Below are 23,237 nucleotides of genomic sequence, written 5' to 3'. Positions count from 1 at the left end.
TAAAAAAAATCTGGTAATTCTTTGTTTTTACATTCATCGGGCCCCAATATTCCCAAATATCAAAGAGAAATTTAAAATGCATGTCGTGGAAGAGTTCGGGTCTTAGGAGGTTAAGACACACAGGGACAGAGAGGCAGGGTGTGCCCTATGACAGCTGGGCTCCAGCGCCCCCCGCGACCCTGAAAAGGATAAGCGGAAGCGAATGGATGGATGGATTTAAAAAGGTTGAGGGTAGGAGTCTGTCTAATGTGGAGAGGCAAATCATTCCACAGTTTAGGCGCCACGACCGCAAATGCATGATCACCTCTAAGAACCAGCCTCGACCTTGGTGTGGCCAAGAGTCTTGACCTCCACTGTTAATGACCAAGGTCAAAGTTGACCTAGAGAAAAATTCAAGAAGTAATATAAGCATGGAGAGAGCTGTACAACGCAATTTTTATTTTTTCAATACCACACCCAACAATGTCTCAATGATGCAACAACATGCTGACATCAGCATGTTGCAATAAAAACATCATAAAACATGAAAGTTTTAGTGTAGGCCTTGCCCTCTGGGGGAGTTGCGCTCTCTGAGTGCTCGTGTTTTGGTATAAAATGGTAGATTCAGGTGAGTTCACAAAATCACAGGTTGTTCATTAAAAGTATTTCTCTACCAAACTGCTGAAAGAACCACCATATCGCTTCACTGACTTGGAGCCATATGTCATTGGACTATGAAACATTGTCACCATTTTAAGAGAGACTGAGTAGAATTCAGGGGTATTTTAGTTTACTTTAGTTCTTTCTTCAAAGAAGGAATTATCTGTAATATTGTTTATAGTAGATCATTCCTTAAATGCACAGTAATAATGATCAATTCACTTTGCTGTTGTACATCAATAGATGCAATGGACATCCATCTGTATAGAGGACTTTATAGTTGTTTTTCTTTTATCCTGTTCCCCAATAATGTACTTCCAGCTTTAATGTTTCAGGAGCTATTTCTGTGCTGCAGTGCATTGTGGTAAAAGAATCTCCTAAAGTTAGACGAGCTAAAATGGTTTGTTTCACAAAGTGGCTGATCTGAGGGACTGCACCAAAAGCCAGTACAAGATGAATGGTAAATGGTAAATGGTCTGTATTTGTATAGCGCTTTACTAGTCCCTAAGGACCCCAAAGCGCTTTACACATCCAGTCATCCACCCATTCACGCACACATTCACACACTGGTTATGGCAAGCTACATTGTAGCCACAGCCACCCTGGGGCGCACTGACAGAGATGATTAATTTGAACTGTGAAACATGCACAGCTACTCCAGTCAAATCCAAGAATGAAAATATGGGGCTGGAAATGAGAATAATAGGTCCACTTTAAACTAGTTAGAAATCACTCTCCATTAGCTACACAGTGCACTGTGATGAATGCATGCACTAGTTCCACCAAAAATAGAACAAACGAGGTGTCTCTTACCATGTAATTGACATGTTGGAAACACTATAATAAAATGCATGACATTTGATGGATGTGGAAATTCTAATCATGCAACACCAGATCTGTTAGTGAGCACGGAATGAGAAACATTTATTTGAAATCTCAGTCTATTCTGCACTATTTAGAAAGCTACTCAGAGTCTGCCGTGTATATTGCAAATAACAAATGACTGAACAGAAGTAATTTTGCATACAGAGTCTGTGCAGCTGCAGGTGAATTGTTTGATGCTTCGCATTCCTGTGAGAGCTCTGCTGCGAGACGTGCAGCGGCTCAGAGGGCTTTTCTTAGATCAGATTCTCTGAGTTAGTCTTACAAGCATACATTAATCTGGTTTATGGAATCTAGATTAGGTTTATCTCTGCGTAGTCTGTCAGGCTGCCGCTCACACTCTGCAGTCGGAGGGAAATTAAATGTCTGTGTTGTTCGTGTTATTTTTAGTTCTGAGCATTGCTCATGTATCTCTGTCGTATCATGTGGTGCATTCTGCCTGGAGAAATACGTTCAAACATGTTGACCTCCTCCAGCCAAGAGGAAGCAAGTGATGCTAAAAGATGCTGGCACGCTCTGACCTCAGGACTTCTCAACAGAGTCATTCAGCTGCATTCAGAAATATTAAACAACAGCTGGATGAACAGATGAATGATATAGTGGATTTTTCATTCACCGTATTTATGGCTCCAAATCAGATACCCTTCATTATTTGTCAGATTTACAGTGCTGATGAATCTACACAAGAAACTGCAAAAGCCATTGATAAAATTAATCTTTTTATCTCTGAATTATACTCACAACCGTAAATTGTGTAACTCTGTAATTGCAATGTCTTTCTCTTCACTGAGAAAACGGCCCCCACTGTTTGGCATCTCAGATGTGAGTGTAGTTAAATATGCTTTTGGACACCAAGGCAGTGGCTAATTACTCAGTTTGTATTGATTAAAAATCTAATGAGCTCCCTGCACCAAGTGATGAAAATTATGAATCATGTTGCTTTTGATGATTTGCAGGAGACGACAATAACTGAGATAAAGCAGAAGATTATGAAGATCCCGGATGCTAACGGTATCGTCATAGATGGGTTCCCTCGGGACGTCGGACAGGCCCTGTCCTTTGAGGACCAGGTGAGTCTCATTTATCCTCTAATGCACGAATGTCCAAATTATTTTACATTGTGGGCCAGACCAGTAAAACTCCTCTTTCTATCAGTGTAATTAGGCTTAACTCCACATTTAATCCCTGAGTTATTTTTACATAAGAAAAAGAAAGAGTAATTTCAGCATTTAAATAAATGCTGCTGCAGTAACTGAATAATTCTGTCAGCATGACTCTTTTGGCTAAAGCTGTTAGAAATACATGTGTAAATTTAAAGTATAGGTTCTGTTGGCTTAATGCAGAGACTGTTCTTCACATTTTCCAAAGGCGTCCAGTGGGCCAGCTTGGAGTCTTTGCCAAGCGAATTCTGGCCCTTGAGCCTTATGTTTGACACCCTTTTCTATTGCTTTGTTCATCCTGGGTTCAGATGCTGTTTTCATGTGTAGCGCCTCTACTCAGGACCAGTACACTCTCACTTCAAATAGAGACCCTAGACATCTTACTAGGTTCAGAAGGAGGTTTTGTTTTGGAGACTCACAAAAGGAGTTGGCTTGGAAGTGAATAACTGGGACCTTTATTGCCTCAGTACCATTTATATACATATACAACACAATAACCCAAATTGCACACTAATAGTGCATTTTAAAGGTGAATACATGTAAAACAAAACAAAATAAAGACATTTAAATGGAAGATACTGAACCGTATCAGAGCTCTTTGGAATGAATGAACAGATTAAAGTGTTCCCGTTGTGAAGTTTGAATTGTCCAGTCTGAATTGTCCTTTAAAGTCGTTGAAACCCAAACAGGTGTACTGTAGGGGAATTGTCAGTGTGCAAACCCTATTATCCGGGTAGGAAAAGTAGTGCATAGGGCTTATCTGAAATCCAGGGTTGCTTGAATCAGTTTCTCAGGCAAAACCCACAATCCGATCGCATGGCTGGCCACACCATTCCACGATCATCCAGGATCTCATTTGGGCTGTTCTCGCCGTCAGTGGTTCTCCAGAATCCTTCTAGTAGTTCAAAAAAACCAATCTACACAAACAGTGCAGAACAATCAATTTTCCCATTTTGTGTTCTTAACATGAGCTCATTAACTTCTTTTCCAAATGTATTAATCACAAATGGCATTCCCTTTAGCTTTACCAAGTTACACGAGTTACAGTAACTTGTTTGTACCAGTATCAACAATTTTATCAAAATTATATCACAACAAAGAACATCAGCAGCTTAAACAGTAATGTAAACAGTCATAGCAATGAAAGTGACATTCATCCTTAAGGCTTACAAGCAAACGTAACTTAATTCAGTGCAAATACTATTAAACTTGAAGTATGCTCATATCTATTAAGACATAACCATTTTAATATAAACAGAGCTAGTGCTTCTACTTGAATACCTCCCCGATCGGAATATGGCTTCGGTGGGGTGGGGTGGCTAACAGCTATTAGCAGCTAGCATCGCATCTAGCATCGGCATCGTTTAGCTCAAAGCATTCAACACTTATAACACACTGTAAAGAACAACAGGAGAAGTAAAACAACACGCCAGGTTCTCATAGCTCCCGATTGGTTTTTGTTCAAAGGTTTCTGAGCTGAATCAGCTAGTGAAATACATTATCTAACTTAACAGGTAGCTAACAAAAGCACGTGACTCACCGGGATTTTCAGACACAAATAACTTGACAGACGTTATTCCCTTTGTGGTAAGAGTTCGGGGCCTAATAAAAGAGTACCTTATTAGCATTTATACGTAAAACAATCTGGTCTCATTAACCGGGTTGCAGTATTGCATACCAAGATACTTTTTCCATGCGCTCCGACACGTACTTGACCGCCATCAGAGGGAAGATCTCACAGGAAGAGACAGGTAATACTTCCTGCGCACTAGACGCAAGGTCGTCAGAACATAAGACTGCATCACAGCACCCCCTTGTGACAATAACAGGCTATAGCCTTAGATTACAAAAAGGGATTTTGCAGCCCTGTATTTCACATGGGTTACACCCTCCCCCTTTGACCTAGCATGAGCCCCTTCATGCGTCACGCTGTGGTCTACAGATGAACTCTCATAGTCACCTATTGTATAAAGTGCTTGGTTAAAGCTCTGTATGAGGCTCTGCGCAAAGGAAATTAAGGGATTTCCCAACTCAGGATAATGGAAGCGCCCTGGTGGTCGACGTGTCCTTTCCGACTTACGAACATGGTCACTTTTTTCTGCACTTTCAACAGTTTCCTTATGCTCCAGAGCTGCCTCAGCGGTTTGTGGGTTCAGATCAATGGTTTCCATAGCTACAGGAGCCTCTACCTCAATGGACGGTACATCAATGCTGTCTTCGGCCACAGCTGATTTTTGGTTAGTCATAGTTGGTAAAGTTACATCGTCTTCAGTAGGGAGTTGCTCAGCCACAACATCCGGCTCCTCTCCTTCAGCTACTTCAGGAGGTACCCCTACAGGCTCTGCAGGCAGCAAAGGGGAGCTGCCTCTGCAAGGCTCATCCCGAAGCTGAGGGTTTACACAGTCTGCTGGCATAGCTGGTATACAACTACCCTCCGGTACTGTTTTTCCTGTTTGCTGTCGTCTCTTCGGGATTTCAAACACCTGAACCAACTTTCCAGGAATGACAGAAGACTGCCTAGGATAGACAGGTGAGTCATCTTCAGATTCTGATTGCTCCTCCAGTAACAGAGGCTGACTGCGCCTCGTTCTTGGCCTGCAACTCTTTGGCTTGACCTGGTCAACTTCCTCAGCTTCAGATAAGTCACTGCAAGGGAGTAAGAGATCCCTGTGAAGAGTTCGAATAGGACCATCTCCATTCATAGGCTGTACAACATACACAGGTAGGTCTACCATCTTTTCCACCACTCTGTACATGGTTGACTCCCACTTATCTGCAAGTTTGTGTTTATTCCTAAGTCGCAGGTTCCGCACTAGCACTTGATCACCTTTCTCCAAAGTTGACTCCCTGACAGTTTTGTCAAAACGGCGTTTATTCCGTTCAGCAACCTTTTGAGAGTTTTTGACAGCGATCTGATAGCTCTCTTGAAGGCGAGCCTTCAGAGCTCTCACATACTGAGAGTGAGATGTAGGAGAGCCATCTTTAACTGGCAGGCAGAATGCAATATCCACGGGAAGCCTCGGCTGGCGACCAAACATTAACTCGTATGGGCTAAACCCAGTGGTCTCGTTCTTGGTGCAATTATAGGCGTGAGTTAGTGGTTTCACATAATCGCGCCAATGAGTTTTCTCTTTGTCTCGTAGAGTTCCTAACATGCCAAGAAGAGTTCGGTTGAACCGTTCAACTGGGTTTCCCCGTGGATGATAAGGACTGGTGCGCACCTTCGTGATACCAGCTAGGGCACAGAGCTCTTTAATGAGTTGGGACTCAAAATCCCTTCCCTGATCACTAAGCAGGCGCTCAGGAAAACCATAATGCACCAGAAACTGCTCCCAAAGACACTTCGCAACTGTTGTAGCCTTTTGGTCTTTTGTTGGCATAGCAACAGCATATTTGGTGAAATGATCAGTTATGACCAGAATGTCTTTGGTGTTGTGACTGTCAGGCTCCAAGGATAAATAGTCCATGCATACCAGTTCCATGGGACGGGTTGTTTGAATACTCACAAGAGGTGCTGCTCTTTCAGGAAGGGTCTTCCTTCTAACACAACGTCCGCAAGACTTAATCTTTCTCTCTACATCAGTTGCCATTTTAGGCCAATAAAATCTTGACCTAACCAAGTCGAGGGTTCTTTCCAAACCCATATGCCCCATGTCGTCATGAAGGCAAGTGAGAATGGTGGACCTTAAAGACTCAGGGACAACAAGCTGAAAGGTGACATTTTCACCTGATTTGCGGGTTCTGTAGAGGAGACCATTTTTCAGTTCCAACCGTTTCCACTCTTTGAGCATTAGTTTAAGCTCTAAGGATGCAGAGTTAGGATTGGAATTTTCTTCACCTCCATTTTCTAACATGTTGACCACATACCCAATAATTGGGTCAGACCTCTGATGTTGTTGGAGTTCTACCTCACTATAGGTAGGTATGACAGAACAACCTAATGTTCCATCATCTGCGTAGACGTCTGGCACCGCATCGGAGTGTAGAGCAAGGGACTCTACCAAAGTGATAGAAGGTAGACTATTGTCAGATTCACCTAAGAGATGACGGTGGCACAAGACACTGAATGTGTCAGCTGTCACATCTTGTCTGTTGGGAGATGAAGAGAGATGATGGGAAGCGAATTGTTTTATTCGCTCTTTTTCTTCAAGAGAAGCATAGTCATCATCCACAGTATCATGTGGCCGCCTAGAGAGGCCATCTGCATCTTGATTGCTCTTACCAGCACGATACTTAATATTAAAGTCGAAGGTGGAGAGAGCGGCCAACCAGCGATAGCTGGCAGCATCAAGCTTGGCTGACTTCAAAACATAGGTCAATGGGTTGTTGTCCGTTAAAACCGTGAATGTGTTCCCATAGAGATAATCTTGGAACTTCTCTACAATGGACCACTTTAATGCAAGAAATTCCAGTTTATGAGCTGGATACCGCTTTTCACTGGGTGAAAGTCCTCTACTTGCGTAGGCAATAACCCTCACTTCACCATCCTGTTCTTGATACAAGGCTGCCCCTAGCCCAGAGGTGCTCGCATCAGTATGAAGGATGTATGGTAATTTTGGGTTAGCATATCCAAGCACTGGAGCTGACGTCAGTTTCTCTATGATTACCTCAAAAGCTTCCTGACAAGCAGGGGTCCAACGGTTGGAAAGAGGCTCTTTAGGGTTCAAGTATCCGCTAGGACCGGGTGTCACCTTTCTGCCCTTCCTGTATGGTGGGTAGCCTTTGGTAAGATCATTCAGGGGTTTGACAATTTTTGAATAGTCCTTCACAAACCGTCGATAGTACCCTGCAAAGCCTAGAAAGGACTTGAGGTCACTGAGCGTCTGGGGTCTTGGCCAGGTTTTGAGAGCTCTGACCTTCTCAGGATCGGTCTCTACACCTTTGGTAGACACGATGTGTCCTAGGTATCGCACTGAACTTTGGAAGAAGGAGCACTTTTTGGGAGAAAGTTTCAACCCATATTCTCTCAGTTGCTGAAGGACACGCAGAAGCCTGGTTTCATGTTCCTCCAAAGTGCTGGAGAACACGATGATGTCATCTATGAACACCAGAACTTCTTTCAGATTGAGGCTGCCCATACACCGTTCCATTAAGCGCTGGAAGGTGCTGGGAGCGTTGGTGATCCCCTGGGGCATACGGTTAAACTCGTAAAATCCCAAAGGGCACACAAAAGCTGTTTTGGGCTTATCACATTCCTCCATCTCAATCTGGTAATAACCAGACTTGAGATCCATTACTGAAAACCATTTGGATCCAGCAAGGGCTGAGAAAGCCTCTTCAAGGTTTGGAAGTGCGTACGCATCTCGTATTGTTAACGCATTGAGCTTACGATAATCAATACAAAGACGGACCTCTCCATTCTTCTTTTTAACCACCACAATCGGTGAAGCATAAGGGGACTCTGATTCACGGATTACTCCTGCATCAAGGAGTGCTTGCAAGTGCTTCCTCACAGCTTCATAATCATTTGGGTGGATTGGCCTGGACTTTTGCTTAAAGGGTGCTTCGTCCTTTAAGTTTATGTGATGTTTCACTTTAGATACATGTCCAAGATCCAAATCATGCTGGGCAAAAACATCAGCATAGGCACTTAAACGCTGGGTAACCCTCTCTTTCCACTCCTGCGGGAGGGGAGAATTGCCAAAGTCAAATGTCAAATCTGGGTGAGCAGGTTCATCAACTGGCTGTGCAGTAACATTACAACATTTCACAGTGTCATCATTTTTGGTTGAAATGGGTGATTCGTCATATATCTTTGCAGGACTATGGAGCTCTGCAATGACACACCTAGAAGGCAGTGTTATGTCATGCTCAGTTTCATTTCTCACCCATATAGGTAACCTATGAGGATGCTGCTTGGGCAAAGTGACAAGACAGCACTCCACAAAAATTCCCCCTGGTAAGGTGGATGTCGTTGGCTGTTCAACGATGGCACATTCACCAGCCCTGCTGGATCTGACACAGCCTTCAAGGAGGACTCTTCCTTGAGCTGGTACTACATGTTGCACCTTGCCCTTAAGAGTTACAAAGCCATCGTTTCCGGCTAGGTTTATCTCTCTCCTGACCTTGAGTGTACGAAGAATCTGCCTGTAGCCATAGACCGGCGACAAATCATTGGGATCTTTACCTTGACAATATTCGTCGTACAGAACATCAAGTGCATTTGTCCCAATCAGCACAGGCAGGTCACAGTTAGAGCGTAAGTCAGGTACTACTAAAGCAAGGCTAGAAACCTCAGGCTCAGTTTCAATAAAGCTTTTTGGAAATTTAAGGCTGATGGGTATGTATCCCAAGTAAGGAACATTTTGGCCACTAGCAGCCTCAACATCCAGGCCACTGATAGGCTGAATGGGATGTTCTGAAAGATTGGTGTTGTAAAATGAAGCGGATACTGTGGTCACTTGAGACCCAGTGTCAAGGAGACAACTGCAATTGACTCCCGACACGGTAACATTTGCTGTACATTTCTGTCCTACAAGTCCCTTGGGTAACCTAATCTGGGGTCGTGCTGCACGAGAGAGAGAAGATGCTTTCCTCTGAGGTTCCGGTTTGGGACGTTCATGATTACTTTCAGTTCCTGGTAGTCCCTCCCCAGAAACTGATTTTAGTTTAAAGCTGACATATTCTGTTCCTCCCAGACTTGTAGTTTTTGGTTGAACTCCTTACGTTTCATTTCAACTAGTTCAGGGTTTGGTTCATTGCTGCAAGAGGGAGCAATATGACCATCCTCGCCGCACCTGAAGCAGTACCATGGGCGTGGCTTCTTATTGAGTTTAGTCTCGCTTGGGTCAGATTTCTCTTTAGGAAGAATCTTGAACTTAGGTTTGGTTTTCTTATTTGGCTTGTCAGAGTTCTGGCTTGAACTGTCAATAGCTGATGCTTTCAGTGAAGCCACTTGGGCTTGTAACTTTGCAAGTTTCCTTCCTAACTTATGTGCATCAAAAGGCACTAGCCTATCATTAACAGCTGATACGTCTGTATCATCAGTGACATACTCTCCTACTTCAAGGGAGTTCAAATGTGCCTTAGGCTTAGAAATGCCTAAGTGCTGTTTCATTCGGCTGGACTTTGCCGCTTGCCGGTCCTCCTCAGTACGTAGCATGAGGAGCAACTCTGGAAATGAAGGTGGCTTGTCCTTCTTCTGCTCAAGCTGCAAGGTTGTGATCAAGCTGTTGTTCCAGCAACCTCTACAAAACTGTTTAAGCAGTTGGCGATCTGAATCATTTGTAGTGATGCCACCTCTTTTAATGACTTTACTCAGGGTTATTTGCAACCGCTGTAAATAGGCAGAAGGCTTTTCACCTGAGTTCTGGTTTGTGCTCACGAATTTGGCAAAAAGCTCATCCCCATCATCAACAGTACCATACGCTGAGTCAAGAAGGCTGAGATAGTCATGGGGAGAAGCGTTAGGACCAAGGTGCTTTACAATGTTAGCAGCTGGTGGAAGAAGGCTCTCAACTATTTTCCTTACCATATGTTTGTCAGATATGGTACAATCTGTGAGGTGGAATTCAACATTGTTGCGCCACGTATCATAATCAGCTTCGAAAGTAGAGCAAGGGGTTTTCCCCGAGAAGGGCCTGAGCTTTGCATGACCTTGAGAAGGCATTTCATTGTTCTTAATGACATGCTCAACTACTACTCTCTGTACTTCAGGTGTAGTGAGCTGTTCAGGTGGTAAGTAGATAGTGGTTTTTCTGTGCGAGGGAGTCACTTCTACACTTGGAGAGGATGAGTGAGAGTCGTGCTCAGGCAAGTGGGTTAAATCACTGCCCAGTTTAACAGGACTTTGATGCTCTATGATGGCTGGTTCATCTTGGTCTGTGTCACTAGTGAGCTGCAGATTCTGATTAGGCACTGTTACATTTGGTCCAACTGTGGGGTTACTTTCAGTGGACTCCTTCATTCTGGCCAGCTCATCTAGTAAAACCTTCTCAAAATCTGCACCACTCAGTTTAGCAAGCCCTTTCAGTTCAGTTAGGTAAGAATGGGTTAAACATGAACCCCTGTCTGCAGCATACAGCGCAGACAGAAGCTGGATATGATGGACAACACTTGGGTTACGGCTTTGTCTTTTGCAAGGCAAGCTATCCTTAAGGAACTGGACTGGTTCACCTGATTGGAACTCCACAATGGCTGTGTTTTTAAACTGTGCCTCTGTGCTAGTTACTTTGATTACTCTTCCAATAGAACCAAACTGCCCTAAGTAATCAATAACCTCATTGTCAACCTCATCACCTGTTAACCCTCCTACAAGGACAGAGTTAGGTACTTTGACACCTTCAGTTTGGATTACATCCATGTTGTCTTATTGCTCCAACCCAGAATGTCATGGACAAATGTAATGATTTGACCCAAAAGGCATGAAAGCACCAGTTGCTCAACTTCCAAAAATAAAAGGAATTAAACCTCCTGGCTGGCTCGCCACGTTTTGTGTAGCGCCTCTACTCAGGACCAGTACACTCTCACTTCAAATAGAGACCCTAGACATCTTACTAGGTTCAGAAGGAGGTTTTGTTTTGGAGACTCACAAAAGGAGTTGGCTTGGAAGTGAATAACTGGGACCTTTATTGCCTCAGTACCATTTATATACATATACAACACAATAACCCAAATTGCACACTAATAGTGCATTTTAAAGGTGAATACATGTAAAACAAAACAAAATAAAGACATTTAAATGGAAGATACTGAACCGTATCAGAGCTCTTTGGAATGAATGAACAGATTAAAGTGTTCCCGTTGTGAAGTTTGAATTGTCCAGTCTGAATTGTCCTTTAAAGTCGTTGAAACCCAAACAGGTGTACTGTAGGGGAATTGTCAGTGTGCAAACCCTATTATCCGGGTAGGAAAAGTAGTGCATAGGGCTTATCTGAAATCCAGGGTTGCTTGAATCAGTTTCTCAGGCAAAACCCACAATCCGATCGCATGGCTGGCCACACCATTCCACGATCATCCAGGATCTCATTTGGGCTGTTCTCGCCGTCAGTGGTTCTCCAGAATCCTTCTAGTAGTTCAAAAAAACCAATCTACACAAACAGTGCAGAACAATCAATTTTCCCATTTTGTGTTCTTAACATGAGCTCATTAACTTCTTTTCCAAATGTATTAATCACAAATGGCATTCCCTTTAGCTTTACCAAGTTACACGAGTTACAGTAACTTGTTTGTACCAGTATCAACAATTTTATCAAAATTATATCACAACAAAGAACATCAGCAGCTTAAACAGTAATGTAAACAGTCATAGCAATGAAAGTGACATTCATCCTTAAGGCTTACAAGCAAACGTAACTTAATTCAGTGCAAATACTATTAAACTTGAAGTATGCTCATATCTATTAAGACATAACCATTTTAATATAAACAGAGCTAGTGCTTCTACTTGAATACCTCCCCGATCGGAATATGGCTTCGGTGGGGTGGGGTGGCTAACAGCTATTAGCAGCTAGCATCGCATCTAGCATCGGCATCGTTTAGCTCAAAGCATTCAACACTTATAACACACTGTAAAGAACAACAGGAGAAGTAAAACAACACGCCAGGTTCTCATAGCTCCCGATTGGTTTTTGTTCAAAGGTTTCTGAGCTGAATCAGCTAGTGAAATACATTATCTAACTTAACAGGTAGCTAACAAAAGCACGTGACTCACCGGGATTTTCAGACACAAATAACTTGACAGACGTTATTCCCTTTGTGGTAAGAGTTCGGGGCCAAGATACTTTTTCCATGCGCTCCGACACGTACTTGACCGCCATCAGAGGGAAGATCTCACAGGAAGAGACAGGTAATACTTCCTGCGCACTAGACGCAAGGTCGTCAGAACATAAGACTGCATCACAGCACCCCCTTGTGACAATAACAGGCTATAGCCTTAGATTACAAAAAGGGATTTTGCAGCCCTGTATTTCACATGGGTTACACATGTTTATAACTTAAGTCATTTTACATAAATCTTAATTTTGCAGCCTTTAGGCTTAAACTATCTGTCACATCTAATCTGCAAACATAAAGAGTCTTTTCTGTGTTTGGAGATTTGCTAAACAATTTTATATTTCTTTGAGTTATGAAAATTGCTTTCATGTTTCATTGACTCTATATATAAAAGAGTCACTTTGTCTCATGTGCAGTACACAACAACCCTTTCATACCTGCTGTGTTTAATCGCACAAGGGGCATTTTATCTTTATACTGTGTGCAAACTGTGTAAGTTATCGGCTAATGACAGCAAGCTTGGTTGGCAAGCTGTATCCACAGACTTTCTGGCAGATGCCTTCTCATTAGCACTAAGCAACAGACTGAAAAATATTAGACTACCACACAGCAAAACTAGAGCACAAACTTCTTGAGGGTCTGTTAGTGGGGGTGGGTAACATAGCCTCAAAATGATTTAATATTTGAGCAATACAGGAAAGGAAATACTGAAAAATGTTTTATTAATGATTGCAGCTCGCAGTCAGCAGCATTTATAAGTATAAGTGAACAAAGGGCATTTTCCATCCTTCTTTTCTAATGAGCTGCAGTCACTGATGACACGCTTCCTAATTTGAAGCGCAAGTCTGTTGAAACAAGATGCCAGCAGCCGCAGTTGCGTTGTTATAAAGCAGGAGTAGTGACAAATAGCATGGATTTTATTATTCATTTATTTGCCCCAGTGGGGAAATTTGATTGCACTGCATATGACATTTGTATGCATTAACATAAGACAAAATGTTGCCTACGATATACAGAGATTTTCACTCCCGATTGGGCAACCTATGTATTGCTCATGTTCAGACGTTTGATGGCTCGAGCAGTAAAAGACAGTTTGGGCCAGTTTATTTGTGAACAAGGGGTGAAAACTGTGCTTCAGTTTAACAGCTTAAGTAATTCAACCCTGTATCTCGTGACATAATAAAATAGAAAAATATTTTCCACCTGGGATGTTTTATCTTGGGTCGAGCTTTTTAACCAGTTTCTTAAAGTCCTGCTTTTCTTAGTCTTATACATGTCTGGTCGCCCTTCTGGTGTGCACACTAGCAAATGTAAAAGCATGCTGCAATATCACATTGTTATATCACATAAAAATGTATACTGGTATTAATACAGAATTAATAATGGTTAAGAACACATTAGTTCAGTTTATTTGTCACATATTTGCATTAATCTTACTGTGAAACAAACCAACACTATAAACTCATTCGGGAGAGTCAGTTCAGTGATGCAAATTAGGTAAAGTGAAAAAACTCTAAGCCTTAACCCTTTATCGCCCAAGTATTACACAGGGTGCTTGGGTGTATTTTCTAATTTTGACTAATTAAAATTACAAAATAATTCTCATCTTTCACGAACCATTTAGATTTTTACCTCTGGGCTAAAATGGCTGAGGAGTTACAGCAATGTGAAGTGCACATGGTAAAACAGGTCAAGCAGCAGTATCTTGTGAATGCTTTGTGCTGCTGTGATACATCAAATATCCCCATAAAGTTTGTCTCCCTAACTTTCCAAAACCATTTAAATGTCTATAGCACAAATAGTAGTGCTAGAGACATTAGATTAGATTAGATACAAAGATTAAAACTGTTTCTTGCACCAGTTTGTAAAACATTTATTTCATATGTAAAGTTTAAAAAATATATATATTATTAAATTACTCAATTTTAATGAAAGCATCAAGTGGTCATTTGAGGAACTGCAGTTTTTGGTTCTTCCTTGGCGGTGTTGTGATTAGTGCCTGTAATCAAATGACACATTTTTTTTTATTAAATAACTAATTACAATTACATCTGTTTGGTAATTTAACTGCGCACATCACCATTGCTATTTTATTGTCTTGATTCAAATTTCAAGATTTCTATTCCTAACTCTACTGTAGATGGGACAACATTATATTTCTATGTTTTTCTTTTGTTTCAGTCTGTGACTAACAGGCACACATGCTCCACCAGATGAGTTTCAAAGTCACTGTGTTTATTTTGTCAGGGAGACACAGTGAAAATTGTTGTCTGTGTGTCTGACACACACACACACAAAGAGCCATTCAAGTAGGCACCTGCTACAAGCCAAGTATGTAAATGAGCTGGTTGTTCTCGACACACCGACCGTTTCCTGTCTAGTTCATCTCCAGCACTAAAAGAGCTGAGCGTATCATGGCTTAGTGGTTTGAGTAAATCTACGTCAGTTTGATATGCTAAATATCAGGAGCTACACAGCGACAACAGGCCATTATGAGGGTTTTTAAGACTTAAATATTTAAGTTGTCGCATCCAAATTGGCATTCTTCCAATTGCCTTTGATTAAAGTTTATTTTTGCATCTATTTTGCATTAGAAAGCTGCATATGACAAAAGTCAAACTGAAATCCTCTTCAGGTTTTGATGACAGTTATTGTTCGTATTTCATAATTTGTTAAAAGTGGATAAGTGGATGCTTCTGGTAACAACTCTAATGGTGCATTGACGTCATTGGTGTGGGAATTTAATGTTGAGGCACAGACTCTTTTCAGGCTCTTTTCATTAAACTCTAATACGGCAGAAATATCCAAGTTAGCAGGTAAATTGTTCACTAAGAATATTATGACTGGGTCCTTTACAGGAGTGCAATTTACTTATTTTGCTGCAATCTAAGACAAATTGTTGGGTCTGTGTTTCCACAAGCCCCGCTAATTCTAGAGACTTATTCATCATGAAGAAAACAAGACAGTCGATCGATCGATTATTTGCGCAAGGGAGTCCTCGTCTGTGTCCACCACGAAAATGACCCGACGACGGCCTCCTCTCGCTGCCTTTTATTGAGAGACAGTTCACACAAAACACATCACAGCAAAGCAACGCCCACATGGTTCTAAGACAAGGCATTGTATGTATATGTGTGAACTTCTGTAAGAATGTGTGTGTGTGTGTTATGTGAGAATGTGTGTGTGCGTGTGTGTGTGTAAGAATGTGTGTGTTTTACCTCCTGCTGACCAAAGGGTCATAAAAGCAGGAAGCTTACATCAAAAAGCAAAAAGATGTGTCTGTAATAAAAGACTACAGCCCCCCACCCAGAACCTCGAGAATCTGAGGAGGGGGACAGTAAAATTCCTTTCATCCCACAGTGAAACAATGTAGAGATGGATGGTAAGCATAGAAATGACAACATTTAACAATTTACTCTAAGACAAATTAAGGGTTTTTTAAGTTTAATTTTTCTTATGTTTTGCGTTTTTTTTTTTTTACCCTGAAGTCTGCAAACACTGAAAGATGTTTTGGTTCTCTCTCTCTTTTTTGTAATGCTGGAAGCTGATGTCATCTGTTCTTTTACTACATTCCCATCATTATTTTTCATTTATGGTGTTGTAGTACTTGTTGAGCTGATGGCAAATGCTGCAGTCTGATTATTGCTCTCCACATGATAGAATTATGGGAGTGTAGTTGGCATTAGTTATTTTTCTCAGGTCCAGTTTATTGGTGCTTCCTTTTCGTGCCTTTCTGCCTCTCTCCAGTTTTATGAAATTCTTGCTGAGAGGCAGAGTTCAATTTTAAAGAGATCAGTTTTTAAAGGTACTGATTGAACTAATTTGTGTAATTTTTATTTTCTCTTTGATTATTAAAACAGTAAAAAAAAAAAAAATCATTCAAAATACAATCAGTCAGTGTTTCTACAGTGTCTGCCTTTTTGCTTGTCCCCCACCTAGTGTTTGATATTTAACATTATCACGGACCTCAAGTTCACACCAGGCCCTATCAAGCTTCTGATCAGCTATTTACCATTTTGCTGTCCAGCTACTGTTCAATGTTCTTCAAATGAACAGGTAACAGCTAACTGAGCAGGAACTCTGAAGACGTTCTGACTGGCAGACTGGTTCATGGTCTCTGCATTATCAAGCATCTGACCAAAGTAGGAAGTTGATGATGTTTTTTTGGCTTTATCTTCTAGAAACTGCAGTACTTAAAGCAGGAATTTTTATGGGAAGTCACAAAATGCTTTGAAAAGCCATCCATCCATCTTCTTCCACTTATCCAATTCTGGTGCTGGAGTCTATCCCAGGGTGAGGCAGGGTATACCCTACAGAGGTTACCAGTTTATTGCAAACACATAGAGACAGACAACCATTCATAATCACATTCACACCTACATCCAACTTACAATAATCAACTAACCCGACCCTACGCTCTCTAAACTGGATCCAAAGTACCCGGAGAGAACCCACACACACACAGGGAGAATATACAGAGAGACACCAGACTGTATTCGAACTCAGAACCTTCTTGCTTGTGAGGCTTACAGCCACACCACCATGCTGTTCCCTTTTTGAAAACATCAGGTTTGATATGAAGATGATAAATAGTACAAATATTCTGGAAACATGGACGCTGGGATACAGCTTGTGTATGCTTTTTTTCCCTCTGAGCTTCTAATGGAAAGTCCGGCTCTACAGCTGAGTGGCCAATTGTGTGTCACAAAACAGTCGATTGCTTTTAGTGGGACTAATGCTCTCAATCACTATTAAACTCACTTAAGATTTATCAGCTTTTTAATAAGCGCTGAGTGACTTTTAAAGCCGTTTAGGGCCTTTTGAGGGTAGTAGAAGATAATCCTGACCTTGTAATGTCAGCAATTTTAGCTGCATTATGGGGAACAAGATGGAAGGACATCAGACTTTCAAGTCCTACTTGGAAAGGATTAACATTTCAAGAAGACATTTTACAAAAAAGAATGATTAAAGTCTCACCTTGTCACCACCAAGTCAGTATATCATACAAGAATATTATATGTTAATTTTTCATTTATTTTATACATTTTTTGGGCCATAAAACATGAGAAAAACACCAAACACAAGATCCTGCAGCTTCATGTCACATTCTATTATTATTCTGTTTCAGATCGATGATGGTTCAGCTGGACTCTGAATGCAATACTTATTGTGAACTTTGGTTTATGTAGATTGATTCGGAACAGGCGAGACCAGATTTGCAATTCCTGCTCATTTATTTTACAGTATTATTACAAACAGATTGCATATAATTGCCAGCTTGACTCCATTCAGTAGGGAAACTGACTAATGATAGACTGATTTCAACTTTACGCCGTTTTATTGCTGTGTTGATGCATGATGCAAGTTATGCGATCAATAGATCAATAAGCTGACCTTGAAGTCCTTGGTGGATGTAAGGCAAATTTTAATGGATTGTTAGCATGACCCCGCTCTACTCATCAACAAAGTTTTATCAGAATTACTTTAAAACTTTTCAAGCTATCGTGCCAACAGTTACACACACCCACACATGCAAACACTACCAAAAACATTACCTCTTTCTCAAAGGTTATGTTTTTATTGGATGTACCATGAAGATACTCAATGTACCTGAACACCACTTTTAATTAAAAAAACTTTTTGGCCTTTCTATCAGACATTTTACCGCAAATTGAATACATAAGGCAACCTTTTTTTTTTTCTTGTTGCTGCTGGAAATATTTTTTGACTCTTTATGGAAAAACTGTGAGGTCTGAACAATTCTCACAGTGTGATTTGTTATTTGTCCAGCAACAACTCTGCTGTACCTTTGGACATAAGATTGCACCAAAAGGTGTTTCACCAGGTTTGATGATCAGTGCAGCAGCAAGTGCCTCAATCAATGACAGCATGTGCTGTCGGTGTGTCACGTAAGGAAGCTGTGATGCAGCCTGTGAATATTCTGTAACTATCAAACAGCGTCAGTACTCTCTACAAAACTGCAGCTCCACTGTGGTACAGAATGGTTGATTAAATTTGTGTTTTTTGGGCTCCTGCAGGGAAAACCAGATGGGACTCTTTTGAAAGCGCCACTTACTGAAAGATAGTGTGGAGCTTTATCTCGTCATCTTTCCAGTCAACACATCCAAATGGCTTGTCATTGTAGACAGCCACAGCCAGTCATGTGGCTCTACAGAGGCTGTTCTCTTCAGTTAGGGTAACAAATGGTCCAAAAGACCATTTCTGTCTCTGGAACTATGTTTTCCTATTACCTTTTTTTATATGAAGACACGCAAGGAAACGTGCTTCATACACACTGAAATATGCAAAATAGTATTTACATGTACAGTGAAATAAACAGGCAAATGCATAGAACTGCAAAGAGGTCAAAGCATGAAAGTGCATGAACGCACATGAGTGCATGCAAAAAGATATAATCTATAAATACAGAAGAAAGAGATAACCATACTTAATATATGAAAACATGCTTACATGAAGTCGAGCACAAACCAAAACAGTTTTTATTTTGTCATCCCAGACGTCACTGTTTCTGTTTTCAGTTGCATGGCATTAGTCACAGTGTGCTACCGACTCAGTTAAAAACAAGTTTAACACGATCACTGTCACTCTGAGTGTCAAACCTACAGACAGTTCAAGCTGCCGCTCTCCTCGGCTTCAGAATGAGAATCGTCTTTGTTTAGCTGACTTTGGTCCCACGCTTGGACTGCATTGTATTCTTTTTGTTGAGCTGACACAGACTTGTGAATCTTGTGAAACATCTAATAAAAAGCATTTCATTTAAAAGATAATACTGAACTTGTATTCACCAAACACACCCTGACATGACTCAAGCAAGTCTGATCATGTCTCTGGAAGTATAAATAAGCAGCTTTCTATTGTTAAATCAACTTACAGGTAAACGGATATGATATATCAATGCTGAGTTTACTACCTGAGCTTCACGCTCAGTTATAAAACTACCTCATAGTCAGCAAATTTGAATAAAAACCATGATATAAAATACTATGAAGTGTATGAACAGACTAGTTAATTATACCACTGAGTACTCTAATTTTTCTGGACTGTCTTTGGTTTATTTGGGAAACTTACTGTAGTTTAGTTATACATGATGTTATGATACTTTAAAATAGCTCATTAGGAATTAGTTAGAAAATGCTCTGTATATATATCTATATATACGAATCATCACTGCTTACATATATATTAATCTTCAAGTGTGTATTTTTGCTACTCATCAGCGATAAATGAATTAGGTCGGCCATGGCGCTCTTTAAATTCCTCAGTAACGACTGTAATATAAAAAGTGATCCACAGCTTTTTCTTTCTGCAGCCAGCTGTGCAGAAAGTATCATAGAAGCACCTTAGAAGCTTTAAATATGCACCAGTCAGCCACAACTTTGAAACTGTCCTGGTCGACGCATGGAGACAGGACCTGGGTAGATGCTAAATTAGATTGGGATCTGGCAAGTTTCAAGGCTGTGTCAAAGCTTTGAGCTCTTTGTGGATTTCTGCACTGTTTCAAGATGTATTTCCCCACTGGGGGAGACTGTGGGGTGAGGGACTAGTCTGGGGTATACGGTATGTGAAAGTAAATTTCAAACAAATGCCAGAACCCAAGGTTTCTCAGCAGAGCGTTGAAATGAGATAGTGTTATTCATTGCACTATTTTATATTACTTTAATTTCGTTCAGGTCACAGATTAACATACAATTTAGTTTTGTTTTATATATTTAACTTTAACCTGAAAGTCCCTTAAGATCTTTTTCTTTTTTTATCACAAGAGAACAATATTTCCACAGTTGTGAACTTCTGATTAGATAATAAGATGATTTTTCAAGTATGCCAGATTTATTGAACAACAAGCATTCAGGCATTGTGAGGGGTTTCTGTGGGCCCATCACAGTAACCACTGTGGATATCTAACCCACTCGAATGTCTTTGTTATATCGTCTTGCCTCTCTGGTTTTTGTACCCTCTCTCCCTGTTGTTGTGAAGAGGCCAAGTTTGGGTGTAGTAATAGCTCATAATGAGGTTGCTGTCGTCTCCCCGGTCCGCTGCGCCTGACAGCAGATTCCACTCAGTACGAGCTCCCTGTCTGAAAGCTGCCTGAGGAAACAAAACACATAAACAAGAGGATACATGTGGCTGGCTCGTGCAGAGAATCAGTGCTAACCAGGCAACACCCACACAATCACATACTCCTCCCTTCTTTGATACACCTCAAAGCTGAGCTATAAGTGTGTTTCCAGCTGTTCCAAACATGGAGCAGATCACATCTGCTAATGTGTAAACAATTCAATAAACTCACAGTCACTGGCTAACTCATCTATGTTGCCACACATTTGTGTGTTAATAGGCATTTTCACATTCACGGCCCGGAAGTCTTATAAATCACCGCTTTTCATAAGCAGCAGTCTCTGAAATTCAGTTAAGCTGATTCAATTTTTTTTTTATTGTCAGAATGTTATTTAAGTGTCATTTAAAATAGCTTACGGCGGTTTGTAAAGGGGCACTGCTGTTAGATCAGGACTAGAGAAAGTCTACTGGATGTTAAATAAGGTAGATATCCATGCAGCTTTGTTTATAAGTGTGTCTTAGCAACCGCTCAGAAGCGGTTCATAAAGTCATTAATGATTGGATGTGAGCTGATGACCACCTAGATATTAATGCAAGCATGCGGCAGGCCTGGGGTTTACAATAACCAGTATTTGTTTTAAGGCTTGAAGCTTTTATTGTTATGATCAGTGACCAGATTGCAAGTTGTGCATCACTTCAGCCAATTCAATTAACTTCTCAACTGCATTTAAGGTGTTTCTAATTTTTTTAAAGATTTAAATATAGCTGATTGTACTACAAGGCTGCCCAAGAATTCTATAGTCCACTTTTCAAGAGTAAACTTTCTTAGTATTTCATTTGAATCCTATTTAACACTAATTAGCAGGTGTCTATTAGTGCAGTGGATCTGTATGGTCTATGGATGGACTCCACCCACTTGTCTAAATCTAGTCTCTTCTTGCCAGTAGGGATGTTTCACTAGCAAGAACCCCAACCCAAAATATGAATGATACTCATTTATTGATGAGCTACAGCAGAGGGTAAAGTATGGCAGAGGTCTAACTGAAAATCTGTAGTGGCTCCCAGCCTGGCAAATTTCCCGATATGTGTCAGAGAGGCTGACAAAAAGGGGAAAAGTGAAGGAAGGGTGAGGCATACAAATGAGAACAAATGGGTTTGTGGTTCAATGAGTTTACAGGAATTAATGTTTGAGGTTTGGTGCACTCTGGTTTTTTTCCCCTTGACTCTAAAGAGAATGATAGTCTATAAAATGAACCAATGTTATTTAGTTAGATCATAGATCAACAAGCTGACAGACTGAATAGACGTCTCTTTGCAACCAGAGGAGTCACCGCCTTCTGACTTAAAAAGAATGCAGGTTTACGGCACTTCTGACTTCACTTTTTTATGTTAAACAATGAATCATATTTCCTCGAAAGTGTTCCTTTAGGTCTACCCTTCTGGCCATCTCAACAGTGGACTGTTTATGGGATCAACTCGAGGATGTCATTTTTTTATACAATACAACTTTTTACACTGAAAGAAAAAAATAATGGTGCTTTTCATCAGAATCAGAACACACTATTAATCCAGAAGGAAATTATGTGGTTACAGTTGCTCCAAGACAATGAGTACAGCAACAAACTGAAGTGAATTAAATAAAAAAATATATTTCAAAGTTAGAAAATATAAGAAATAACTCTAATATATACAAACAGCTCAATTATAAATATCCAGAATATTACAAAGATTAAATATATATGATTGACATTTTACTCTAAACTGTAAATCTATGCATTAGATGGGGGAGTTGTACAGGGAGATGGCCACAGGCAACAATGATTTCCTGTGTCGTTCAGCGGTGCATTTGGCTAATCTCAGTCTCTCGGTGAACATGCACCTGTGACTGGCCAGCATGTCATGGAGTTGGTGGCAGGTATTGTCCAGCGTTGTCCTTATCTTGGACAACATCCGCCTCACCGACACCACCTTAAAGGAGTCCAGTTCCATCCCCACAACATTAGTGAAAACTTCTGAAGCCAGCAGGTCTCTGTCCAATGGCTGAAGTCTGTGGTGTAGAGGGTGAAGAGGAAAGGGGAGAGGACGGTCCCTTGTGGTGCCTCTGTGTTGCTGATCACCTTATCAGACACACAATGTTGAAGACACACAAATTGTGGTCTTCCTGTCAGGTAATCAACAATCCAGGACACAAGAAAGGCATCCACCTGCATCGCTGTCAGCTTATCACCCAGGAGTGTTGGCCTGATGGTATGAATGCACTGGAAAAGTCAAAAAACGTGACCCTCACAGTGCTCGCCGGCTTCCCCAGATGGTCGTAGACACGATTGAGCAGGTAGATGATGGTGTCCTCAGCTCCAAGACGGGGCTGGTAAGTGAACTGAAGGGGATCCTGATGTGACCTGACAATAGGTCAGAGTTGGTTAAGGATGAGTCTTTCCAGGGTCTTCATGAGAAGGGAAGTCAGTGCCACAGGTCTGTAATCCTGGGAGACACTGGGACGTGGCGTCTTTGGTGCAGGATACCACATGGATTTTTTCTTTTTTTCTAAATCAACAAATATATAGCTGAGTTTCCAGTTGCCTTTTCAGCATCTTTACATAACTTATTTGGCGTCATTCAGCGGTCACATCAGAGCACAATGTAACTCATGCGATTCCATGTCATGTGCAGCAGTTAACTATGACATCTGGGAGCAGCAGGCAGTTTGTAGCCAGTTTGTTGGAAGTGTTTAAGCTGTCTGTGAGTAGATGCACACACTGAAGTGTT

At 41.0% G+C, this 23,237-nt stretch overlaps 2 protein-coding genes across 2 annotated transcripts in view; one reads left to right on the top strand and one right to left on the bottom strand.

The window, feature by feature from the left end:
• The window catches only part of ak5 (adenylate kinase 5), a 117,380-nt gene that overhangs the window by 15,307 nt on the left and 78,836 nt on the right, over positions 1 to 23,237 (top strand). The window contains exon 5 of the mRNA XM_084913654.1: positions 2,478 to 2,591. Within this exon, the coding sequence (XP_084769780.1) occupies positions 2,478 to 2,591 (114 nt within the window). The remainder of the gene's footprint in view (positions 1 to 2,477; positions 2,592 to 23,237) is intronic.
• LOC146367970 (uncharacterized) lies at positions 3,011 to 12,599 on the bottom strand. Its single transcript, XM_084912563.1, has 4 exons — positions 12,334 to 12,599; positions 9,405 to 11,710; positions 4,222 to 9,342; positions 3,011 to 3,598 (listed from the first exon to the last, which is right to left on the bottom strand). Exons 2-3 carry the CDS (start codon positions 10,981 to 10,983, stop codon positions 4,520 to 4,522), a joined length of 6,402 nt encoding a protein of 2,133 aa, XP_084768689.1. The 5' UTR covers positions 10,984 to 11,710; positions 12,334 to 12,599; the 3' UTR covers positions 3,011 to 3,598; positions 4,222 to 4,519.

Source organism: Perissodus microlepis, chromosome 18, assembly GCF_051167445.1.
Source record: "Perissodus microlepis isolate ML-2025 ecotype Zambia chromosome 18, ASM5116744v1, whole genome shotgun sequence".
Classification (NCBI taxonomy): domain Eukaryota; kingdom Metazoa; phylum Chordata; class Actinopteri; order Cichliformes; family Cichlidae; genus Perissodus; species Perissodus microlepis.
The sequence above is the reverse complement of the archived record's forward strand: the minus strand, read 5'-3'. Positions and strand labels throughout refer to the sequence as shown.

Coding starts and splice junctions, on each gene's coding strand:
- LOC146367970 (XM_084912563.1), bottom strand. CDS start 10,983: ATGGATGTAATCCAAACTGAAGGTGTCAAAGTACCTAACTCTGTCCTT. Junction 9,343..9,404: donor CTTCAGGTGCGGCGAGGATG/GTCATATTGCTC, acceptor ATGAAACGTAAG/GAGTTCAACCAAAAACTACA.